Source organism: Chiloscyllium plagiosum, unplaced genomic scaffold (assembly GCF_037043375.1).
Source record: "Chiloscyllium plagiosum isolate Xiang-an unplaced genomic scaffold, Cpla_swu_hap1 HiC_scaffold_18, whole genome shotgun sequence".
NCBI lineage: Eukaryota > Metazoa > Chordata > Chondrichthyes > Orectolobiformes > Hemiscylliidae > Chiloscyllium > Chiloscyllium plagiosum.
Genome location: NW_028270156.1, coordinates 8,205,133 through 8,227,278, shown reverse-complemented (window position 1 = coordinate 8,227,278; position 22,146 = coordinate 8,205,133). Strand labels below are relative to the sequence as shown.

At 43.5% G+C, this 22,146-nt stretch overlaps 1 protein-coding gene across 6 annotated transcripts in view; it reads right to left on the bottom strand.

The window, feature by feature from the left end:
- The window catches only part of LOC122557625 (protein kinase C-binding protein NELL1-like), a 1,008,016-nt gene that overhangs the window by 462,841 nt on the left and 523,029 nt on the right, over nt 1-22,146 (bottom strand). For 4 of the 6 annotated variants that reach the window (XM_087996275.1, XM_087996278.1, XM_087996273.1 and 1 more), the window contains exon 13: nt 16,270-16,395. The exons of the other annotated variants lie outside the window; for them this stretch is intronic. In XM_087996275.1, the coding sequence (XP_087852401.1) occupies nt 16,270-16,395 (126 nt within the window). The remainder of the gene's footprint in view (nt 1-16,269; nt 16,396-22,146) is intronic. 6 annotated transcript variants of the gene reach the window in all.

The following is a 22,146-nucleotide window of genomic DNA, read 5'->3' as shown; positions in this document are numbered from 1 at the left end:
AGCAGTAGATGTGGTGTATATGGATTTTAGTAAGGCGTTTGATAAGGTTCCCCATGGTAGACTACTGCAAAAAATACGGAGGTATGGCATTGAGGGTGAGTTGGAGGTTTGGATTAGGAGTTGGCTGGCTGGAAGAAGACAGAGGGTAGTAGTTGATGGCAAAGGTTCATCTTGGAGTGCTGTCACTAGCGGTGTTCCGCAAGGATCTGTTTTGGGACCATTGCTGTTTGTCATTTTTATAAATGACCTGGAGGAGGGGTTAGAAGGTTGGGTGAGCAAGTTTGCGGATGATACGAAAGTCGGAGGAGTTGTTGACAGTGAGGAAGGATGTGGCAGGTTACAGCGGGATATTGATAAGCTGCAGAACTGGGCAGAAAGGTGGCAAATGGAGTTCAATGTAGCTAAGTGTGAGGTGATTCATTTTGGTAAGAGTAATAAAAATATGGGGTACTGGACTAACGGTCGGATACTTGGTAGTGTGGATGAGCAGAAAGATCTTGGTGTCCATGTACACAAATCTTTGAAAGTTGCCACCCAGGTAAATAGTGCGGTGAAGAAGGCATATGGCATACTGGCTTTTATTGGTAGAGGAATTGAGTTCCGGAGTACTGAGGTAATGTTGCAGTTGTATAAGACTCTGGTGCGGCCGCATCTGGAGTATTGTGTGCAGTTTTGGTCCCCATACTATAGGAAGGATGTGGAGGCACTGGAACGGGTGCAGAGGAGGTTTACCAGGATGTTGCCTGGTATGTAGGAAGATCGTATGAGGAAAGGCTGAGGCACTTGGGGCTGTTTTCATTGGAGAAAAGAAGGTTTAGGGGTGACTTGATAGAGGTGTACAAGATGATTAGGGGTTTAGATAGGGTCGACAGTGAGAATCTTTTTCCACGTATGGAGTCAGCTATTACAAGGGAGCATAGCTTTAAATTAAGGGGGGGTAGGTATAGGACAGATGTTAGGGGTAGATTCTTTACTCAGCGAGTCGTGAGTTCATGGAATGCCCTGCCAGTAGCATTGGTGGACTCTCCTTCATTATGGGCATTTAAACGTGCATTGGATAGGCATATGGAGGATAGTGGGCTAGTGTAGGTTAGGTGGGCTTGGATCGGCGCAACATCGAGGGCCAAAGGGCCTGTACTGCGCTGTATTCTTCTATGTTCTATGTTCTATCTCCAAATCAGAACTTTTTTACAGTTGCATTCTCAAGATACCTTTTAACAATAGGTGTTCTCTCAGCTCAGATAATGCATTGAAGGAGTGAAGTTAAAGTCTGTCTGTGTCCCAACATTAGGCCAGACTGATTCCATTTCTAAAGTGGGAGTTACAGAATCTTACATGGATCGAATTGTTACAATGTAGAAGGACACCAGTCTGCCCATTGTGTTTGAACCAACTCTCTGAGCATTGACTTTGCGTCAATCTCCTGTCTTTTCCCCAGAGCCCCACAGATTGTTTCCATTCACATAATCATCCAATACCTTGACAGAACCTGCCTGCGTTACACTTCGAGGGCAGTGCATTTCCAAACCCTGACAGTTCGCTGGCAAAGTTTATCCTCTGCTCGAATTCACTTCTTTTTGCAAAAGGCTATACAACTGTTCCTTCACAATCTTTTTTCACAAATAGCTCCTCCCTGTTTACGCTGTCCAGAGCCCCCATGAATGTGAAAACTTCTAATGAATCTCACCTCGGCCTTCTCCCCTCAAAGGCGCCAACTTCTGCAATCAACTCTTATCATTGATGTTTTTTAATCACAGGATAACAGGGGACTGGTGGAACCTCTCCAGGACTAAAGGCTCTGCCCATGGGGAGGTGCCATCAGTCAGAAGCTGACGGCTCTTCAGAGATCAGTGGTGCCATTGGGACCGCAGCTGTAGGTCCGATGGCCATCCGAGGACTCGGCATCGGGGACATAGGGGAACGATGGTGGGATGTGGACAAGCAATGGGATGTGGTGATCATGAAAATCTGCCCCAGCCCCAGCCACCCCCTTGCAAATAGCCCCTGAACTCATTGAGACCACATTTAGAGCATTATGAGCAATTTTGGGCCCCATACCTCAGGAAGGATATATTTGCCCTGGAACAGGTTCAGAGGAGGTTCACAGGAATAATCCCACGGATGAAAGGCTTGATTTATGAGGACTTTAGAAGGAGTTTAGAAGGATAAGGTTGGGTCTGATTGAATACTGAATGGCTTGGACAAAAGCAACATTGGGAAGATGTTTCCCTTGACAGGAGAGATAAGGACCGGAGGGCACAGCCTGAGAGTAAAGGGAAGACCCTTTAGAATGGAGATAAGGAGAAACCTCTTCAGCCAGAGAGTGGGGAATCCATGGAATCCATTACCACAGAAGGCTATGGAGGCCAGGTCACTGAGTGTATTTAAAACAGAGATAGATAAGTTCTTGTTTGCCAAAGGGCTTCAGATTGGTTTCACAGGTCGGCACAACATTGTGGGCTGTAATGTTCTGTGTTCTATGTTCTATGTTATGGGGAGAAAGAGGGAAAATGGAGTTGAATAAACTATCAGCCATGATCGAATGGTGGAGCAGACTTGATGGGCTGAATGGCCGAAGTTCTGCACCTATGGTCTAACTCACCTCCCTTGATCAGGCACCACACGTAAATGCATGAACAGCCTGTCTCCTCTAAGCCATTTCTTGGGAAGAATGTCTATTAGTCTCAAAGCCCCAGGACAGATCGCTTTATGTCTTCCCTTAGGTTTGTGATGAACTACCAGTGGTGCTCAGTCCTTGACTCCCACTCAGGTTAATCTGGGTGGTCCTCTTCCAGCCCTGGAGTAGAGACAGAAAGGTGGTGAGATCTCAACCTCTTGCCTTCTGCCCGATTAAGCAACTCCTCCAGGCCAAAAGCTCTGTGCTCAGGAGCATAAAGTCTTTTGATCAGAACCAGCAAAGAGATGGCATTCCCATGGGCCCATTGCCCTTGACCTTCTCAAAAATCACACAACACCAGGTTTTAGTCCAACAGTTTCCATTTAAATCACAAGCATCCCTCTGAAATCTAGTGCTTCCAAAGAAACCTGTTGGACTATTATCTGGTGTCATGTGACGTTTGACTTTGTCCACCCCAGTCCAACACCAGCAGCTTCATATCTTGTCCTTTTCACTGATGGGGATCATGGTTTGGGGAAGTTTTAACCAAATTAAAGTCACTGATACAGAAACTCACAACTTCACAGAATAACGAGAGAGAATCAAGTATTGAACACGGCTGGCAGTTAATAACAGAACCCAAGAGAATAAATTGCACTAAGAGATCCAGTTTAAAGGTTCTCGCGTATCTCAGAGCACTGGAAGAGGGCAACAAATTGTTGACCAATTGTAATTGTTGAGGCCATTATTTCCTGCTGCATAATTGTCAGAAATTTACATGAGATGATTTGAAGAGCCTCGATTGTTTCTAATCTCGTACCTTTCAGCAACTTCAGGAGAAAGCTGCAATCAGAAAAATAGAGTATAATTGGAAGGAAAACGTCTATCCCATTACTTTCCTTCTGACTTCTCAGTTGAAGGACAATTTATCCTGTGTGAATCAGAAATGATCTCAGTGTGACGGGCCCAATAAGAGTCACTCTGGACAGTCAAGTTCTCTCATTGTGAAAATTGCAACCTCGACTTTAATTCATCTCAGCTGCCTCACAAGATTTGAGTTGGATGGACCATCATAAAAATACCTTTCAAGTGCCCACCCAAGGGGACTGCAGGCAAGTTTTGAATGATTATAAATGAGGGTGGAAGGCAAAGGATATTCAGTTCTGAAGGAGGGTCACCGGACTCAAAACGTTAACTCTGTCTTCTTTCTCCACAGAAGCTGCCAGAGTTGCTGAATTTCTCCAGCATTTTCTGGTTTTGTTTGCTCCAGATCTCCAGCATCTGCAGTTCTTTGCTCCTTTTAATATAGTGTGCCAACACTTCCATAACAACCGTGGGCAGCACGGTGGCACAGTGGTTAGCACTGCGGCCTCACAGCGCCAGAGACCCGGGTTCAATTCCCGACTCAGGCGACTGACTGTGTGGAGTTTGCACGTTCTCCCTGTGTCTGCGTGGGTTTCCTCCGGGTGCTCCGGTTTCCTCCCACAATCCAAAGATGTGCAGGTCAGGTGAATTGGCCGTGCTAAATTACCCGTAGTGTTAGGTAAATGGGTAAATGTACGGGAATGGGTGGGTTACACTTCGGCGGGTCGGTGTGGACTTGTTGGGCCGAAGGGCCTGTTTCCACACTGTAAGTAATCTAATCTAATCTAAACCAAGGCAGACCGTAAACAACGAGAAGGTCCACTGAAGATGTTACCTATTAAGGTAACAAAATGTCTGGAAATGAACCTTTCAGCTCAGCGAACAAACCTACATCCAAAACCTCAACCTGAGCTACTAATCTTCTCAAAACTTGCTAAGGAAAGATAAAATACAGCAAAGAATTGTGGACCTGAAGCAAAAAATAGGAATTGCTAGAGAAACTCAACAGGCCTAGCAGCATGTATGGAGGGAAGACAGAGTTAACATTCCCATTGATCATTCTTCAGACAGGATTGGAAACATTAACTCTATGTTTTTTCTCCACAGATATTGCCAGACCTGCTGAGTCTCACCAGCAGATTCTATAAAGAACAAAGAAAATTTACAGCCCAGGAGCAGGCCCTTCGGCCCTCCAAGCCTGAGCTGATCCAAAGCCACTGTCTAAACCTATTGCCCAATAATATAGGGTAACCTTGGCAGCATGGTGAGTGGGCTGAGTGGGTTCTAAAACACGTGAGTTTGGTTCCAGAAACAGAAACTGCTGGTCAAGCTCAGCATCTGTGGAGGGAAATCCAAATTAATGTTTTGGATCGAGTGACACTTCCTCAGAACTGGTTCCAGTTTCCCCAGAGGGATGGAATCCCAAGGCTGCTGAACATTTTGCAGTTTACTATGAGGGTTTTTGTGGTAGCGTCCCTGCCTTTAGGTGAGAGGGTCTGAATTCAAGCTTACCCTAAGAATCCGATAGCCATTGAGGTGTGCCCAAACAGCTTCATTAAAAAGCAAAGCATCAAAGAGTATAAATCCCTGATGTCTTCAGCAGGTCCCATCATTTGCTTTGTTTATTGTGCTCTCTCTCGAGCACAGCTCACTCTTCTCTCATGAGTCACAACCATGTACCATCTGACTACAAATGGCTGACAGTTTTCTCCATAATAACTCTGTCCAGTAGCACAGGAGCCAGCCAATCCCCTCAACTGAGGCATGCTGGTCCACTTTCAACACAACATATTGTCCTCCATCCAGTCCAGACGGAGTTACCATACAATTGATAAATGAGAACAACAGTCAGACAATGCCCAGAGAGGTACATTTCTCATCTTTTCCTGTCTGCTCATTACCCAGGATGGAACAAAGGCAAACATGAGAGTGAGGAAATTTGAAGGAATCTTAATGCTATCCACTTCAATGAATGACTAGGTTCATAATGAGCAAAATACTAGGGCACACAGAGAAATGTTACTTGTGTCTTGTTACAAATACACATTTTTGTAAACTGAGTTGTAAATAATATCTGAGTCACATGCGATAATATAGAGATGTGAGCATAACCATGGACATGTCAATAAGATAACTGACTGGGTCCTGACCAGTAATCAATCAGTCTGCTGGCATGAAGGTAAGAAAGGACTGCTATCCCAAACAAAAAACAGTGGGATTTATGTTGTGTTTTTCACAACCTCAGGATGCCTTTATTGGTCAAGGCATTGAGTATAGGGGTTGGGAGGTCATTTTGCAGCTGTACAGGCCATTGGTTTGGCCAGTTTTGTGTGCAGTTCTGGTCTCCCTCCAATTGGAAGGATGTTGTAAAACTTGAAAGGGTTCAGAAAACAGTTACAAGGAAGTTGCCAGGGTTGGAGGGTTTGAGCTATAGAGAGAGGCTGAACAGGCGCGGAGGCTGAGGGGTGAACTTTTAGACGTTGATAAAATCATAAGGGACATGGATAGGGTAAATAGATTAGGTTTTCCCTGGGGTGGGGGAGTCCAGAACTAGAGGGCATAGCTTTAGGTTGAGAGGGAAAAGCTTTAAAAGGGACCTAAGGGACAACTTTTTCACGCAGAGTGTGGTACGTGTATGGAATGAGCTGCCAGACAAAATGGTGGAGGTTAGTACAATTACAACATTTAAAAGGCATCTGGATGGGTATAAGAACAGGAAGGGTTTAGAGGGATATGGGCCATGTACTGGCAAATGGGACTTAGGATATCTGAGGAGAAAGTGAGGTCTGCAGATGCTGGAGATCAGAGCTGAAAATGTGTTGCTGGAAAAGCGCAGCAGGTCAGGCAGCATCCAGGGAACAGGAGAATCGATGTTTTGGGCATTCCTGAAGAAGGGCTTATGCCTGAAACGTCGATTCTCCTGTTCCCTGGATGCTGCCTGACCTGCTGCACTTTTCCAGCAACACATTTTCAGCACTTAGGATATCTGATCAACCTGGATGAGCTGGACTGAAGGACCAGTTTCCATGCTATACATCTCTAACACTACATGACTCGAAGTGTCTTCCTTACTGTAATGTTAGAAATGCAGCAGCAAATTAGAACAGAGAATGATATGACACGGAACTATTTAATAAGAGTCCCACAGCATGGAGACATGGCCTTCAACCCAAACCGGTCCATGCCGACCAAAATGTCCATCCACGCTAACCCCATTTCCCTACACTTAGCTCAGATCCTTCTAATCCTTTCCTATCCATGTATTTATCCAAATGCCTTTTAAATGTTGTTAATGTACCCGCCTCAACCACTTCCACTGCAGTTCATTCCTTATGCATTCCACCCTCTGTGTAAAAAATTGCCCCTCAGGTTCTCTGTCATTCTTTCCCTCTCACCTTAAACTGATGCCCTCTAGTTCTCGATACCCTAACCCTGGGAAAAAGACTGACTGCATTCATCCTGTCCATTGCTTCTCTTGATCTTATGCACTTCTATATGATGCCCCCGCCTCAGTCTCCTATGCTCTGAAGAAAAAAGTCCCAGCTTGTCCAACCTCTCCCTATAACTCCTTGAGTCCCGGCTACATCCTTGTAAATTTGTTCTGCACTCTTTCCAGTTTAATAACATCTTTCCTATAGCAAGGTGCCAATCTCCGTAAGTCTATGCCCTCTAACCCTAGTCACTGACCTCTTTGTTCAGGTAAACCTTACAATCGGAGTAACTAAACATCCTGGTTACTCTCTAACCAGAAATACCTTCACAGTTTTGCATGTCTCAATCAGACAACTCTATTGCTTCCCATGTTCCTTGGAGAACAAACCCAGTCTATCCAGTCTTCCCTCTTAGCTGCATTTTCCCAGTCCTGGCAACATCCTCATAAATCTCCTGTGTACCATCTCCAGGTATACTTCCATCCATTTTGGAGTGAGGTGACCAGGACTGCACACAATCCTCAAGCCGTGGCTTAACTAATAACGTCCACAGAATTTAGATCAGAGTGGTGCTGGAAAAGCACAGCAGGTCAGGCAGCATCTGACGAGCAGGAAAATCGACGTTTCGGGCAAAAGCCCTTTATCAGGAATAGCTATTCCTGATGAATGGCTTTTGCCCGAAACGTCGATATTCCTGCTTCTCGGATGCTGCCTGACCTGCTGTGCTTTTCCAGCACCACTCTGATCTAAACTCTGGTTTCCAGCATCTGCAGTCCTCACTTTTGCCAAATAACTTACACAGTTCCAGCATAAGCACCATGCTGTTATATTCTGTACCTCAACGAATAAAGGAAAGGATTCCATTTGCCATCTTGACCACATTATTGACCTTCCTCGCTGTCTTCAGGGATCTGAACATTCACTTCAAAGTTCCTGACTTCCTCTGGATTCCTCAGTTTTCTCCTGTTTATTGTATATTTCTTTGCCATGTTTGCATGGTTGATTATTGATAAGTAAGGGGATCAGTGTTTACATGGAGAAGGCAGGGGAATGAGGTTGCAAAACATAAGGTCTTCCCTATATGTATGAGGCTGCACTGCCCAGTTAATTCCATTCACCTCTTTTCTGTTCTATTTAGTCTGCAGCTATCCCCTCGCCACTAACCACACGGATAAATTCTCTGTCATCTGAAAACTTCTTGACCGTGCCTTCTTGGTTGGGGGTGGGGTGGCACAGTGGCTCAGTGGTTAGCACTGCTGCCTCACAGCACCAGGGACCCAGGTTTGATTCCAGCCTCGGGTGACAGCCTGTCTGGAGTTTGCATGTTCTCGCACGTGTCTGCTTGGGATTCCTCCGGATGATCCGGTTTCAATCTGAAGATGTGCAAGTTAGGTGGGTTGGCCATGTCAAATTGCTCCATAGAATCCAAGGGTGTGTCAACTAGGTGGATTAGCCATGGGAAATGCAAAGTTGGAGATAGGGTTAGTAGCTAGGTGTGGTTGAGATGCTCTTCCGAGGACCAGTGCAGACTCGATGGGCTAAATAACCTCTTTCCACACTGAAAGGATTCTATGCACTGACCCACCAACCCCACACCCATCTCACAATTGTATCAATATCATTAATGCATTTACATAAAGCACAGTACCCAGTCCTGACTCCTGTGGAACCTAAGTGGAAACTGCTTTCCTGTTGCAAAGAAAAATCCATCAACAATTATCTTTTTGTTTCCTACCACTGAGCCAACTTTGTACCCAACTTGCAACATGCCCCTCGATAACGTATTTTATTTTTCAACAGTCTGCCCTGTGGAACTTAACCAAAATCCATGTCGACCACATCATCTGTACTACTCTCTTCGATCTGCCTTGTTACCGCTTCAAAATATTAATACAAATGAGTCAGAATGCGCTTCCCTCAACAAGTCCACACAGACCATCTTTGATTAATCCATGCTTTTGTAGGGCATGGTTTATCCTGTCTCTCAGAATTGCTTCCAATGGTTTGTCCGATTGTAAGGTTAGACTAATTAGCTGTAATTATTCAGTGTTATTCTCTTTTCAAACAACACAGGTGGTCCTCCCATCCTCAGGCACTCTGTGATAAGACAAAATGGATGAATGCAAAGCTCCTGACAATGCTCTGCTTCTGGGACTGAACATTGAGGCCAGGATTTCCCCAGGATGCTCTGCTATGTCAGTGTTACATCTACAGCATGTGGTGTTATGGACAGGGCCAGGCCCCTCAAAACATTTCAAGAAATTAGCCCAGACGCTAACAGTTGTACTTATTTCGAGCTAGTGAACAGTGGATATTCTAAATGTGATGCAGATGGTCAAACCATTCAGTTTTAAACAAAACAGAATTTATTTACAGACTACTGAATGAAACATAAGCAAAATAAAACAGAATTTAGAATAACAACTGTTTGAAAATCTGACCAACACAATATCCCCTGTAACTTAACAAAGAGCTGTTCTGATTTCCTGCACATCCAATTTAAACACAAACCTTGGCACAAAGGTAAATTCAAAGACAGGTTCTTGCAGGAGAGAGATTGCAGAAAGGATCGGCCAGGGGCCATTGGCTGAAAAATGGAACCTCTTTTGTCCCAGCAGCTTTTTGATGCCCCTAGCTAAAACTAAATCAAACTAGGAAAATCCGTGAACTGGGAGAACTGGCTGTTCCCCTTTCATTGTACAAGAGGTTTACAAAAAATCTAAAAGTCCTTTTTCCTGATTGTTGCCTTAGTCAGCATCTGCTAGCTCTAATCAAAGTGGCCTAAGCCCAGACAAATTGGAACCTTTGCCTTTTACAACCCATTTTGAAAAAATACAACCAAGGACAACATAACCTTGTTAAAGGATCAGTATGATTGTAGGGAGGCACAGTGGTTCAGTGGTTAGCACTGAAGTGCCAGGGACCCAGTTTGATTCCCATTTCGGGTGACTGTCTGCGTGGAGTTTGCACATTCTCCCTGTGTCTGTGTGGGTTTCCTCCCAAAGTCAAAAGATTTTGGATGTAGGCCAGGTGAATTGGCTATGCTAAAATTGTCCATAGTGTTTGGTGCATTAGTCAGGGGTAAATATAGGGTAGAGATATGAGTCTGGATGGGTTAGTCTTCGAAGGGTCAGTGTGGACTTGTTGGGCCAAAGGACCAATTTCCATACTAATCACGACAAGGCAGGGGCAGTGGTGAGAGGGTTGAGAAAACTGGCTGCAACTGAAAGAGATTCCCGGTGTAAAGAAAGGTCTGGTTTCCCCTGAAGCTTTTAACAGCAAGATGAGAATCTCATTGGAGAGAGGTAAGAGGCTGTTTGTGTGTATGAATATTGCATCATTACTGAATCTTGCTTCATTTAAATACAGGTATTGGTGAGGAACTAAATGGTGACAATTCCTAACCTGAAAGTCAGAATGGTTGCAGTTGGTTAACGTGTTTTCTGGCATCCATCCAGTCTGGCACTCACCAAGATCTCAGGGCATTCTCTGTGGGGCAGCCTATAGCCTCTGTCCACTGGCAAAGCACCAGCCTGACTACATCATCATCATGGCACTCATGTCTGGCACAGTTCACCTCCTCATCCTGCACTTTGGAGCTCTCTGTAACTTTACACTGCAATGCTGCTACCAGACAGCTCTGTGTACAGGGACAGGGATTTATCTCACACATTGAAATATGGTTAGAACTTGCTTCATGCTCACTCACTCGCTTGGATGTTCACGACATCTCTTCCTCACCCTGCTTTTAGATCAGACAGATGACCAACTAGTTTGTCATGTTTGCCAACAATGAATAGTCATTTTTGGATATTGTTAAAAATTCATTCATGAGATGTAGATTTCACTGGTCAGACCAGCATTTATTGCCCACACATGATTGCCTAGAGGGCAGTTAAGTGACAACCCAATTACAGTGGGTCTGGAGTCAGATATAGTCCAGACCAGTTAAAGATAGCAGTTTACTTCCCTAAAGAGCATCGATGAACCAGATGGGTTTTTCTTCACAATTGACAATAGGTTCATGGTCATCATGAGACTCTTAATTCCAGACACTTATTGAATTCAAATTCCATCATCTGTCACGGCAGGATTTGAACCTGGTTTCCCAGAACATTACCAATAATAACACTGGGCCATCACCTCCCCGTAATGATATATAAATGTTACGCCTACAGCATGTGTCAACTGCTCCCAGAGCAAACGCATTGAATGTGCTTCAACGAGCTTTGTTTCAAAGTTTAAGATGAATCTTTGTCCAGGCAAGAGGAATTATGGTCATTCAGGGAACTGATACAAGCTTAGTCAGGAAAAGTGGTGAGATGTTCTGAGTGAAAGAGTGATGAGGAACCACAGAGGGCAGGAAGGGTTAGCAGTTTGGGAGGAATAGAGTGAGTGAGAGCCATTGAGGGAAGATGTTACGTGCAATACATGCAACGAGAGTAACAGACCATGAGACTTGGCAAGAGGTGAGTGCAATTTGGAGAGAAAATCTGAGTCTTATCCCAGACCCATTGGGGTGCTCTTTAAATTTGTGCAAACCTTCTCATAATGAGCTGGCAAGAATATTGAGACATCTTTCAGGTGAGATGGCCAAAAGAAAACTATCCACTGCTGCTGCAAAGCTAGTTGAAGGGAAGAGCTCATGAAATTTATGCCTTGCATTCTGAGGAGACTCCTGTAGATTATCGGGTGGAGAAATGTTTATTCTTGGTTCAGTGTTCGTCCCCGAGGCAGAACTTTTGGAATATCCAGAAACAACCTGGATGTAAATTCTGAAAGGGTGAAACCAAAATAAGTTTGACATGAAAGCTAACAATGCATGAGAGCTTTTAAGAAAGTAATTGCTAGAGAATTTTATAATGCTTGGGTAAGTAACTCAAGAAATGGCTAGAGCCGGTTGACAGAAATCAAACTCGTTCCAGAGACAGATAGTTGATTGTTCGTGTAATAGGAATTTATAATAGTTTATAAAAAGAGGTTCCAACAGGAGTAAGACAACATCTTGTAAGATTCATTTTAGCAGGCACAATCCTTGACACATTAAGGATGCATGGAAGCAGAAATGATTAGAAAGGAACCTTGCACACTCTAAGGCCGAAGTCAACATTTAGAGCTGACTACTGAGTCATGAATCTCTGGAATTCCTTTTCTACAAAGAGCTGTAAAGGCTAGGTATTTAGTATCTTCAAGGCTGAGATGGACAGATTTTTAATTAATAAAGGATATCAAGGGTTAGGGGGAAAAGGCAGGAAAGTGGTGTTGAGGATTATCGGATTTGCCAAAATCTCATTGAATGGTGGAGCAGACTCAATGGGCCTTATGGCCTAATTTTGTTCCTACATCTATGGTCTTACTAATGGGAAAGCCACAACAAGCAATCAAACTGTCACTTTTAATTCAATGGCAAACTTTGGCATCATGGATGTGAATCCTTAATCACTCAGTTGTAAGACCTTTATTCTAATTTTCATACTTGGCCACAAATGGGGCAGGGTAAGGTTGGGGGAGGAGGGAGGGGGCGGATTCAGGGTGGTAGTGGAGGAAGGAAGTTACAGCAATGAAGGAGGGAAGGAAACAGGAGGGAAGGAAAAGGAATTGCCTGTCCATTGCCCTTTACCATCTCCTAAAGAGATCAGAAAATGTTTACACCGCAAGGATTGGTTTGAAAGTGTAACCAATGTTGATTTGCAGAACACAGAACAGCATGCAACATCAAACAGAGAACCATGAGGCAAATACCAAATAATTCACAATCAGATCATCAATAATGATGCAGTGGAGATATGTTAACCAGTACAACTCTGTCTTCATGGATATAGATTGCATTTTGCAACCTTACTCTTCAGGTGCGAAACAGCATTGAGTTATACCTTACTAAGATATCACAACCACCCAATGAAGGAGCAGTGCTCCGAAAGCTAGTGCTTCCAAATAAACCTGTTGGACTATAACCTGGTATTGTGTGGTTTTTAGCTTTGTCCGCCCCAGTCCAACATTGGCTCCTCCAAATCAAAGATTTTACTGAACTGCCTAGTTGTTAAATTTACCAATAAAATATCTTAAGCTATCTGTAGATTTTTTAATGGTTTATATGGATATTCATTACATTGCATTGTACGTATCATTGCTTTTCGGGAAAACAAACATGGTTTATGTTGCCCATAACACTGACCTGTGGAGTGATTGTAACGAGGTCAGCTAGCTGAACTTCAGAGAATAGGAGTTCCCTGATTGGGGCTGTTAATCTGGGCCAATAGGGGAGCCCTGGCTGACAGGTATAAACAGGAGTGTGTTTACTCCTGGGTGTGTTCACTCTGAGAGCTGGCTCTGAGGGAGCTGGATCAGAGTCACTCCATATATTAATGAAGGGTGACTCAGTAATGGGATACCCGCCTCTGCAAAGTTATTTCAACCTGCCTCTGACATCATTAAGATTTTGTGGCTAACATTGTTTAAAGATTTAGTTTTCATTAGTTACCTCTTGACAAATGTTTCCTGAGTAGTCTCTTTTTTCAAATTTCCAGTGAGTTAGAAAAGAGGGAGGAAAACATTCCATGTGTGTGAGAAACAGAGTGAGTGAGAGAGAGAGAATAAGAGAGAGAACATGAGATAGAAAGATAGAGGCAGTGAGTAAGAGAGTGTAAAAGAGTGAGACAGAGCAAGAAAGAAGATGAGAGTGAGAGACAGCGAGACAGAAAGAGAGAGAGAGACAGGAAGAGAGAGTAATAAAGAGCAAGAAAAAGAGAGACTGAGAGAGAGAAAGCGACAAACAGGTTCTCATTCTTTGAAGGTTGAGATGCATTAATTCTCATGAAAGCTCATTACATCTTCGTCACGTAAGGTAATAGGTTTACTGGAGTTTGATAGCTAGGGGAAGGTCACAAGCAAAAGCTGCAAAACAGAATGCTTTAAAATTTGTGCAACAGGAAGGTTTTGCATTTGGTTTTCGAGTTATAAGTGTCTGTAAAACTAAATGTGTTCGAGAATTGCTGTGAACAACTTGTCTATTTTCTTAACAGATGTGAAATGTTATGGATATTTATCTAACATATCTTATTCCATTAATCTTGTAACACTTGTCACACATTGTGAAAAATGCGTAGGGCTCATTCAATGTTCAACTCTTTTGTTTTGAAATACTGAGAATGACTGGGCACTACTTATATTATAAAGACTGTATAATTTTATTTTTCTGTATATTTAATTGTGGATTGAAATGGCAAAAAGGGTTGTTTTGAAACAGAAAACACCCAAGGGTTGCGAAAGGATTGCTACAGGTTTTAAATACCAGCTGTCAATACTTAGTGTACGTGCTGTTACTGCTATTGCTAGTCTAAGTAGTGAGGGACATAATTGCAAATGATCTGGAGCTAGTGTCTATATACAAAGAGAGTCAGCTGGTGACAAGTTGCTGATTAGTCTGTGGACTAGTGATCAATTATCAATAACAAAGGGTCATCTGCTTGCCAACAACTGTGTGACTGGCTCCCAGGTAACAGAACAGCTTGTGGGTGTGAATGGTTTGGGCAGGAGCTTTTGGACCTAAAGAAAGGAAGGTCTGCTGGAAAAGGTGTCTTTGCAGTAAGAAGGAGCTCACCACCAACCATTCAAGAGCAACTGGGGGTGGGCAATTTATGCTGGCCCAGCCAGCGATGCTCACATCCCACATACAAATTTAAAAAAGATAAAGCTAAAATTAAAAATCCAAAGAAAGCCCATTTATATTCTGTCACCGATTGCTGTAAGCTGTTGCCTTCAAACCAGCAAATCACAGACTTTGTACATTGTGAACCAGTCACTCCGTGCCTCCTACAAGCAAGTGAAAGTACCTAGAGAAGGGGAGACCACCAAAAAGCAAGTCCTGACAAACCAAAAGGCACATCCTAGTGAGCTCTATGAATCTTTGAACTGCCTTCCCTGTTTTTCCTTTCACCAATAACATTGATATTGTTTCTGGGTCAGTCTGTGGTCTGTCCATGTATGTGTATGTAGGGGAAAATTTATAAGAGAATTAAGGTTGTAATTTGTAGAGTTGTATATTGACACTGTATAATTGTTTGCCTGTGGCAAGAATCTATTTCTTTGTAATGAATAGAATTCTTGTTAATGGGGGAGCTTCAGTAAAACCTTTAGCTTTTGTAGAATAGAATCCCTACAGCTCAGAAGCAGGCCATTTGACCCATTGAGTCTATACTGACCCTTTGAAGACCATTAAATCCAGACCTATCCTATCCCCCTGTCCTATCCTTGAATTTCCTAAAGCTGACCTATCTAACCAGGCCAATCCATCTAATGCATACATCTTCTGACTATAGGAGGAGACCCATGCAGATGCAGAGAGAATGCGCAAACTCCATACAGACAACAGCTTGAGAGTGAAATTGAACCCGACTCGCTGGTGCTATGAGATAGCATTGCTAACCACAGAGTCACCCTGCTGCCTGTTGTGTGTCTCGGGATAATGGGTCTTGCATCCCAAAGTGCTACTCCAGTGAGGTGTGAGAGTGTAAACATCTCAACTCTGCGTGTGTGCGCATGCGCGCATGTATGAGAGAGAGTGACTGTGCATGTGTGTGTGTCCGTGTGCACGTGTGTAAGTGTGTGTGTGTGTGTGTGAGACTCTGTGTATGTGTGTGTATGTATCTATATGCGCGTGTCTGTGTGTGCGTATCTGTGTCTGCGTGAGAGTGTGTGTGTGTGGCTGTGTGCGTATGAGTGAGAGAGTGTCTGTCTGTTTGTGTGTGTGTCTGTGTGTGTGTGTGTCTGTCTGTGTGTGAGTGTGAGTGTGTGTGTGTGTGTCTGAGAGAGAGAGCTGCTTCTCCCATTATGACAGATACATGGAGTGAAGAAACCAATATTTCTCAATGGCTTCCTGATGACACTGGGAGTAAGAAGGTTAGATCTGATTGGCTAAGACGAGTTCTCCATTGCATTTGGGTCACAGGCTATCCCTGGGAAAAACTTAACAACGTTCAATAAAATACCTCCCTCTGCACCTAGACAGCCAGCACTAAGGTGTTTTGTTTGAAACTGCTGATTTATTATTGCAACTCAACCAACATTTACTTATGAATGACAAATGCAGATTCTACAGCACAGTAATGTATTCATTATCATAGCTATAGGACAATCACAGACTCTCAGTATTAGGAGGATGTCCAAAACACCCTCCATTGGGTAACATACTGCTCGGAGTTACAACAAGCCGTTGGCAATCATCTATTTTGGGTTTTCGCCTGTTGCCAGAGCTTAGTCTCCCCGACTGGGCAGATTTCCGGAGCATGTTTGCCAAAGCCTTGTTGTGTTGAAGCTTAGCTGCTCCGTATACCTTTAGGTTCCCTAGACTGCTCTTACTTGTACAGGAGTAATCATCAACTCTTGTGTATCCTGGGAGACAGTCACAGCGATATGATCCAGGCAAATTCACACACACAGTGTTTGCATGGCAGTAGCTTGTGCCATTTGCACACTCATCCTTATCTGTAACAAAAATGGAGAGCAGACAAAAGTTAAAGATGACAGGACGAAGGGCAAGATGGGTACAATGCCTGAGTACATCAGTCTATCAGAATGTACATTATCGATATTCAGTGTGCTGCACTTTAAATTCAGGAGTGGGCCATTCAGCCTCTCGACTCTGTCCCACCATTCAATGAGATCATGGCTGATCTGTGGCCTAACTCCATACACCTGCCTTTAGTCCATTTCTCTTAATATCTTCACCAAAATAAAACTGCCTCAGAGTTAAAATGGGCAACACAGTGGCTCAGTGGTTAGCACTGCTGCCTCACAGAGCCAGAGACTTGGGTTCCATTCCAGCCTCGGGTGACTGTCCGTGTGGAGTTAGCATGTTCTCCCTGTGTCTGTGTGGGGTTCCTCTGGGTGCTCCCGCTTCCTCCTACAGTCCAAAGATGTGCAGGTTAGGTGTGTTGGCTATGGGAAATTGCCCATTATATTCATGGATGTGTAAGTTATGTGCATTAGTCAGGGGAAATGTAGAGTAATAGGGTAAGGAAATGGGGTCTGAGTGGGATACTCTTCGGACGGTCGGTGTGGACCTGTTGGGCCAAATGGTCTGTTTCCACACTGTAGGGAGTCTATGATATTCCATAATTCAATGATAAAATTAACAACTGATCCTGCATCAACTGCCATTTGTGGTACAGGTTTCCAAACCAACATTGTCCGAATTACCATCAATTCTGAGGAAGGGTCACTCGACCTGATTTCTCTCCACAGATGCTGCCAGACTTGCTAAGCCTTTCCAGTAATTTCTGTTTTGTTTCCAAACCTCTCCCACCCTTTGTGTGTAGAGGTGCTTCCTAACATCCTCCCATAATGGCCTGGCCCAAATTCTCAGACTGCGCTCCTAGTTTTGCAATCTCCAACCAGTGCAAGTAGTTTTTCTAACCTATCTCTTCCTGTTAATATCTTCATTGCTCCTTACCTTCTAAATTCTACAGGAAACTGGGGTGAATTTCAATAATTTGTCCTCATAGCTTCATAAGGAGACTTGAGTGCAGTGATTTCTTTTAAAGTATGGCAAGATAACAAGAAAATCAAATTTCCCAGTCTTTGCATTTGATAATGCCAAAGCATTCACAGTGGGACATCCTGCTGGCTTTGCTCTGATCAATTGCATAACCTGTAGATTACTGTCAACAATGTTACTGAACAGCACTGGATATGTTTGCCTCACATTCCTCAATTATTTCAACAGAGGTGGCTCCAGTTTATTCCAGATGAATTAATGGCTCCGTAAAGTAACTGTGAGGGAGGAATTTGATGCCAGCACATTGACTGGTTTCAGAATAACATCAGTCATGAGTAATTTCCAGATTTAGTATTCATGTGCTTTTGCTATCAGCAGCCGAAAATAGCCTGACAAAGAAGAAGCATTGTGTTAACATTAGTCTTTTGCACCTGATATTAACGTATCTGTCAGATTCATCAGATTTCTCCTATTGTTTAGCAGCTATGTATTAAAGGTGATTGTAGCTAATTTCCCAAAGACTAGATAGACTCTTCGTCAAGGAGCTTGAAAGCTTTGCTAAGTTCTTTGTCAGCTAATTGCCACATGGCTGATCTTTGCACTTTTGTTTTAACAAATTTAGAACCACGTGCATGCACGTATAGGTCAGGGATGGGGTTGCTTGCAAATCACAGTTTGTTACATGTAAAACAAGCATGTCAAGAATTTTCTCCCCATTTGCCGACTGGGATGCTTGCAATTCATCATGTTGAAAAGCAAAAGCTATTTTGGGATGAATTTTCCCAAACTGGAAACATGCAGGGGGATATGGACTCCACTGCTTCGACCGGCATTTATTGCCCATCCCAAATTGCCGATGGGAAATGGTCCATAAGACCAGGAATAGGAAGAGGCTGTTCAGCCCCTCTCGTCTGTTCCACCATTTAATAGGATCATGAACTGATCCTGCACCCCTTTCCCCATAATCCTTGATTCCACAACTGATCTATCTCAGCTTTAAATGTACACAAAGATTCTGCCCCAACAGCTCTCGGTGGCAAGGAGTTCCAAACACACTCAACCCTCTGAGAGGAGGAAGTGCATCTCATCTCAGTTTAAATCGAGTGAATCCTTAGAAGACTATGAAGAAAGTAGGAGTATATTTAAAAGGGAAATCAGGAGGGCAAAACGGGGACATGAGATAGCTTTGGCAAATAGAATTAAGGAGAATCCAAAGGGTTTTTACAAATATATTAAGGACAAAGGAAGAGAATAGGAGAATAGGGCCCCTCAAGATCAGCAATGCCGCCTTTTTGTGGAGCCACATAAAATGGGGGAGATACTAAATGAATATTTTGCATCAGTATTTACTGTGGAAAAGGATATGGAAGATATAGACTGTAGGGAAATAGATAGTGACATCTTGCAAAATGTCCAGATTACAGAGGAGGAAGTGCTGGATATCTTGAAACGGTTAAAGGTGAATAAATCCCCAGGACCTAATCAGGTGTACCCGAGAACGCTGTGGGAAGCTAGAGAAGTGATTGCTGGGCCTCTTGCTGAGATATTTGTATCATCGATAGTCACAGGTGAGGTGCCGGAAGACTGGAGGTTGGCTAATGTGGTGGTGGGCAAGTTGTTGAAGGGAATCCTGAGGGACAGGATGTACATGTATTTGGGAAGGCAAGGACTGATTAGGGATAGTCAACATGGCTTTGTGCATGGGAAATCATGTCTCACAAATTTGATTGAGTTTTTTGAAGAAGTAACAAAGAAGATTGATGAGGGCAGAGCAGTAGATGTGATCTATATGGACTTCAGTAAGGTGTTCGACAAGGTTCCCCATGGGAAACTGATTAGCAAGGTTAGATCTCATGGAATACAGGGAGAACTAGCCATTTGGATACAGAACTGGCTCAAAGGTAGAAGACAGAGGGTGGTGGTGGAGGATTGTTTTTCAGACTGGAGGCCTGTGACCAGTGGAGTACCACAAGGATCGGTGCTGGGCCCTCTACTTTTTCTCATTTACATAAATGATTTGGATGCGAGCATAAGAGGTACAGTTAGTAAGTTTGCAGATGACACCAAAATTGGAGGTGTAGTGGACATCAAAGAGGGTTACCTCAGATTACAACAGGATCTTTACCAGATGGGCCAACGGGCTGAGAAGTGGCAGATGGAGTTTAATTCAGATAAATGCGAGGTGCTGCATTTTGGGAAAGCAAATCTTAGCAGGATTTATACACTTAATGGTAAGGTTATATGGCGTGTTGCTGCACAAAGAGACCCTGCATGGAGTGCAGGTTCATAGCTCCTTGAAATTGGAGTTGCAGGTAGATAGGATAGTGGAGAAGGTGTTTGGTATGCTTTCCTTTATTGGTCAGAGTATTGAGTACAGGAGTTGGGAGGTCATGTTGCGGCTGTACAGGACATTGGTTAGGCCACTGTTGGAATACTGCGCGCAATTCTGGTCTCCTTCCTATCGGAAAGATGTTGTGAAACTTAAAAGGGTTCAGGAAAGATTTACAAGGATGTTGCCAGGGTTGGAGGATCTGAGCTATAGGGAGAGGCTGAACAGGCTGGGGCTGTTTTCCCTGGAGCGTCAGAGGCTGAGGGGTGACCTTATAGAGGTTTACAAAATTGTGAGGGGCATGTATAGGATAAATAGACAAAGTCTTTTTCCTGGGGTCGGGGAGTCCAGAACTAGAGGGCATAGATTTAGGGTGAGAGGGAAAAGCTATAAAAGAGACCCTTTCTCAACTTGCCTTTCCATCTATACTTGCGTCCAACAGGATGGTGAATTTGGAGTAGGTTTCCAATGGCCTCACTTTACAGGTTTTGTTACCACTCCACTCACTGTTCACATTGAGACAGTACATAAGTTCCAAAGCACAGGCTATCACAATGCAGCGCCCTCATTGTGACCCCTAGTGGGAGTGCAACTAATACACTGATGCTGCAGTAACGCAGCAGCCAAGAAGCATTGCAGCTGCCAGCAGCATCCTTGGAGTGTTTGCAATCTTAAATGGAATGGCCATTGTAGGCATATGCTTCTGCTGTTTCAGGATTCAATGTTGTATTTTCAATACGGACTTGCTGGCTGTCCCTCACAGGTCTTTTGCTGAGAGGTGCGAGGGAGGAGCGAAGGAATTCTGGGAAGGTGAGTCTAACAGTTTAAAAGACTTACCTCAGGTGTCAGGGCCTCCATTTGCCGAGAGGTGCGAGGGAGGAGCGAGGGAATTCTGGGAAGTTTTTAAGTGGGTGACTTGCAGCTGTAACTCTATATTCCTCCCTCTGTTAAATCACCCTATGATCTCTACATCCTCTTACATTATGATCTGCCTGTCCTGAATGCAAAACAAAACTTTTCATTGTACACAGGTATATGTGACAATAATAAATTAAATAAATCATTTTTTGAAACTTTACATGTGCAAGTGGGAGCATGACACACACATATGGACCAAATGCAGGCAAATGGGACAAGCTCAGTTCAGGAAACTTGGTCAGCATGGACGAGTTGGGCCGAAGGGCCTGTTTCCATGCTGTAGACTCTTAAACTCTATTGGTCAGAATTGAGAAGGGCAGGACCGCAAAAATAAGTTTCAAATCTAGGGCAACGTATCAAATCAGGAGCAGCACTTGATTCAATGTATCTCCAGCTATTGCATGATCAAACCACTAGCTTTCGGTATGGCATGAACAAAAAAAAATCCAGAACAATTTACTGCCGGTGTTTAGTTCAAGGACATCACTTTGTTCAATGACAGGATCCCTTCATTGACACAGAACTGTGACAATTTACAACAGCAAACAGCTTGTACTGCAGAAAAATGCATCTTTCCTTTCTGGTGAACTATTGTCACAACCACAGTTAACTATTACATGGTAAACATATCACTGCAGAGTCAAAATGCAGATTCGCTTTCTCCGATGGGATTGTACCATTAAGATGTCAGGTTAATTGTAACGAGTTACAATGGTTAAAATAAATCGAACACGAGCATTTTTTTTCTCCCAATGACATGAAATGAAGCATAATCAAGTTGCAGGGACTAATCTGAAATGATTAAAATTCTGCCCGCAATTCAACTAGCATTTGATATTTCAGCTGTGATGTACTCATCAAAATGGCACCATTACTTCACAAGACTGATTCTGAAATGATGTTTTTAAAATCATACTGGGAACAAATCTATTCCCAAAGGTCTCTGTATTTTATTTAGCAAGAAGTGCCAAGAGAGGCTGGGGTAATAATTTGTCTTAGCTGCCAGTTTTCTGACCACTCACTGAGACCAATTCCTACACCTTTTCATGTGGTTCAGGATGGTAAGAATTATTTGCCAGCAGTACAAGATCTCTCTGTCGCAAGGTATAGGTAGACCACAATGAAGAGGTCTCCTGTCCAGGAGACTAAAGTTAGAAGCTTAAGAGGTGATCTGATCAAGGTCTTCAAGATATTAACAGGAAAAGACATGGTTGACAAAGATAAAGTATCTCCACCGGTTGGCGATTCCAGTACTAGGAACATTGTCTGAAAATTAGTACCAGGCTGCTCAGGAGAGATTCTGGATTAGTGGTGCTGGAAGAGCACAGCAGATCAGGCAGCATCCAAGGAGCTTCAAAATCGACGTTTTGGGCAAAAGCCCTTCATCAGGAATAAAGGCAGTGAGCCTGGAGCGTGGAGAAATAAGCTAGAGGAAGGTGGGGGTGGGGAGAAAGTAGCATAGAGTACAATGGGTGAGTGGGGGAGGGGATAA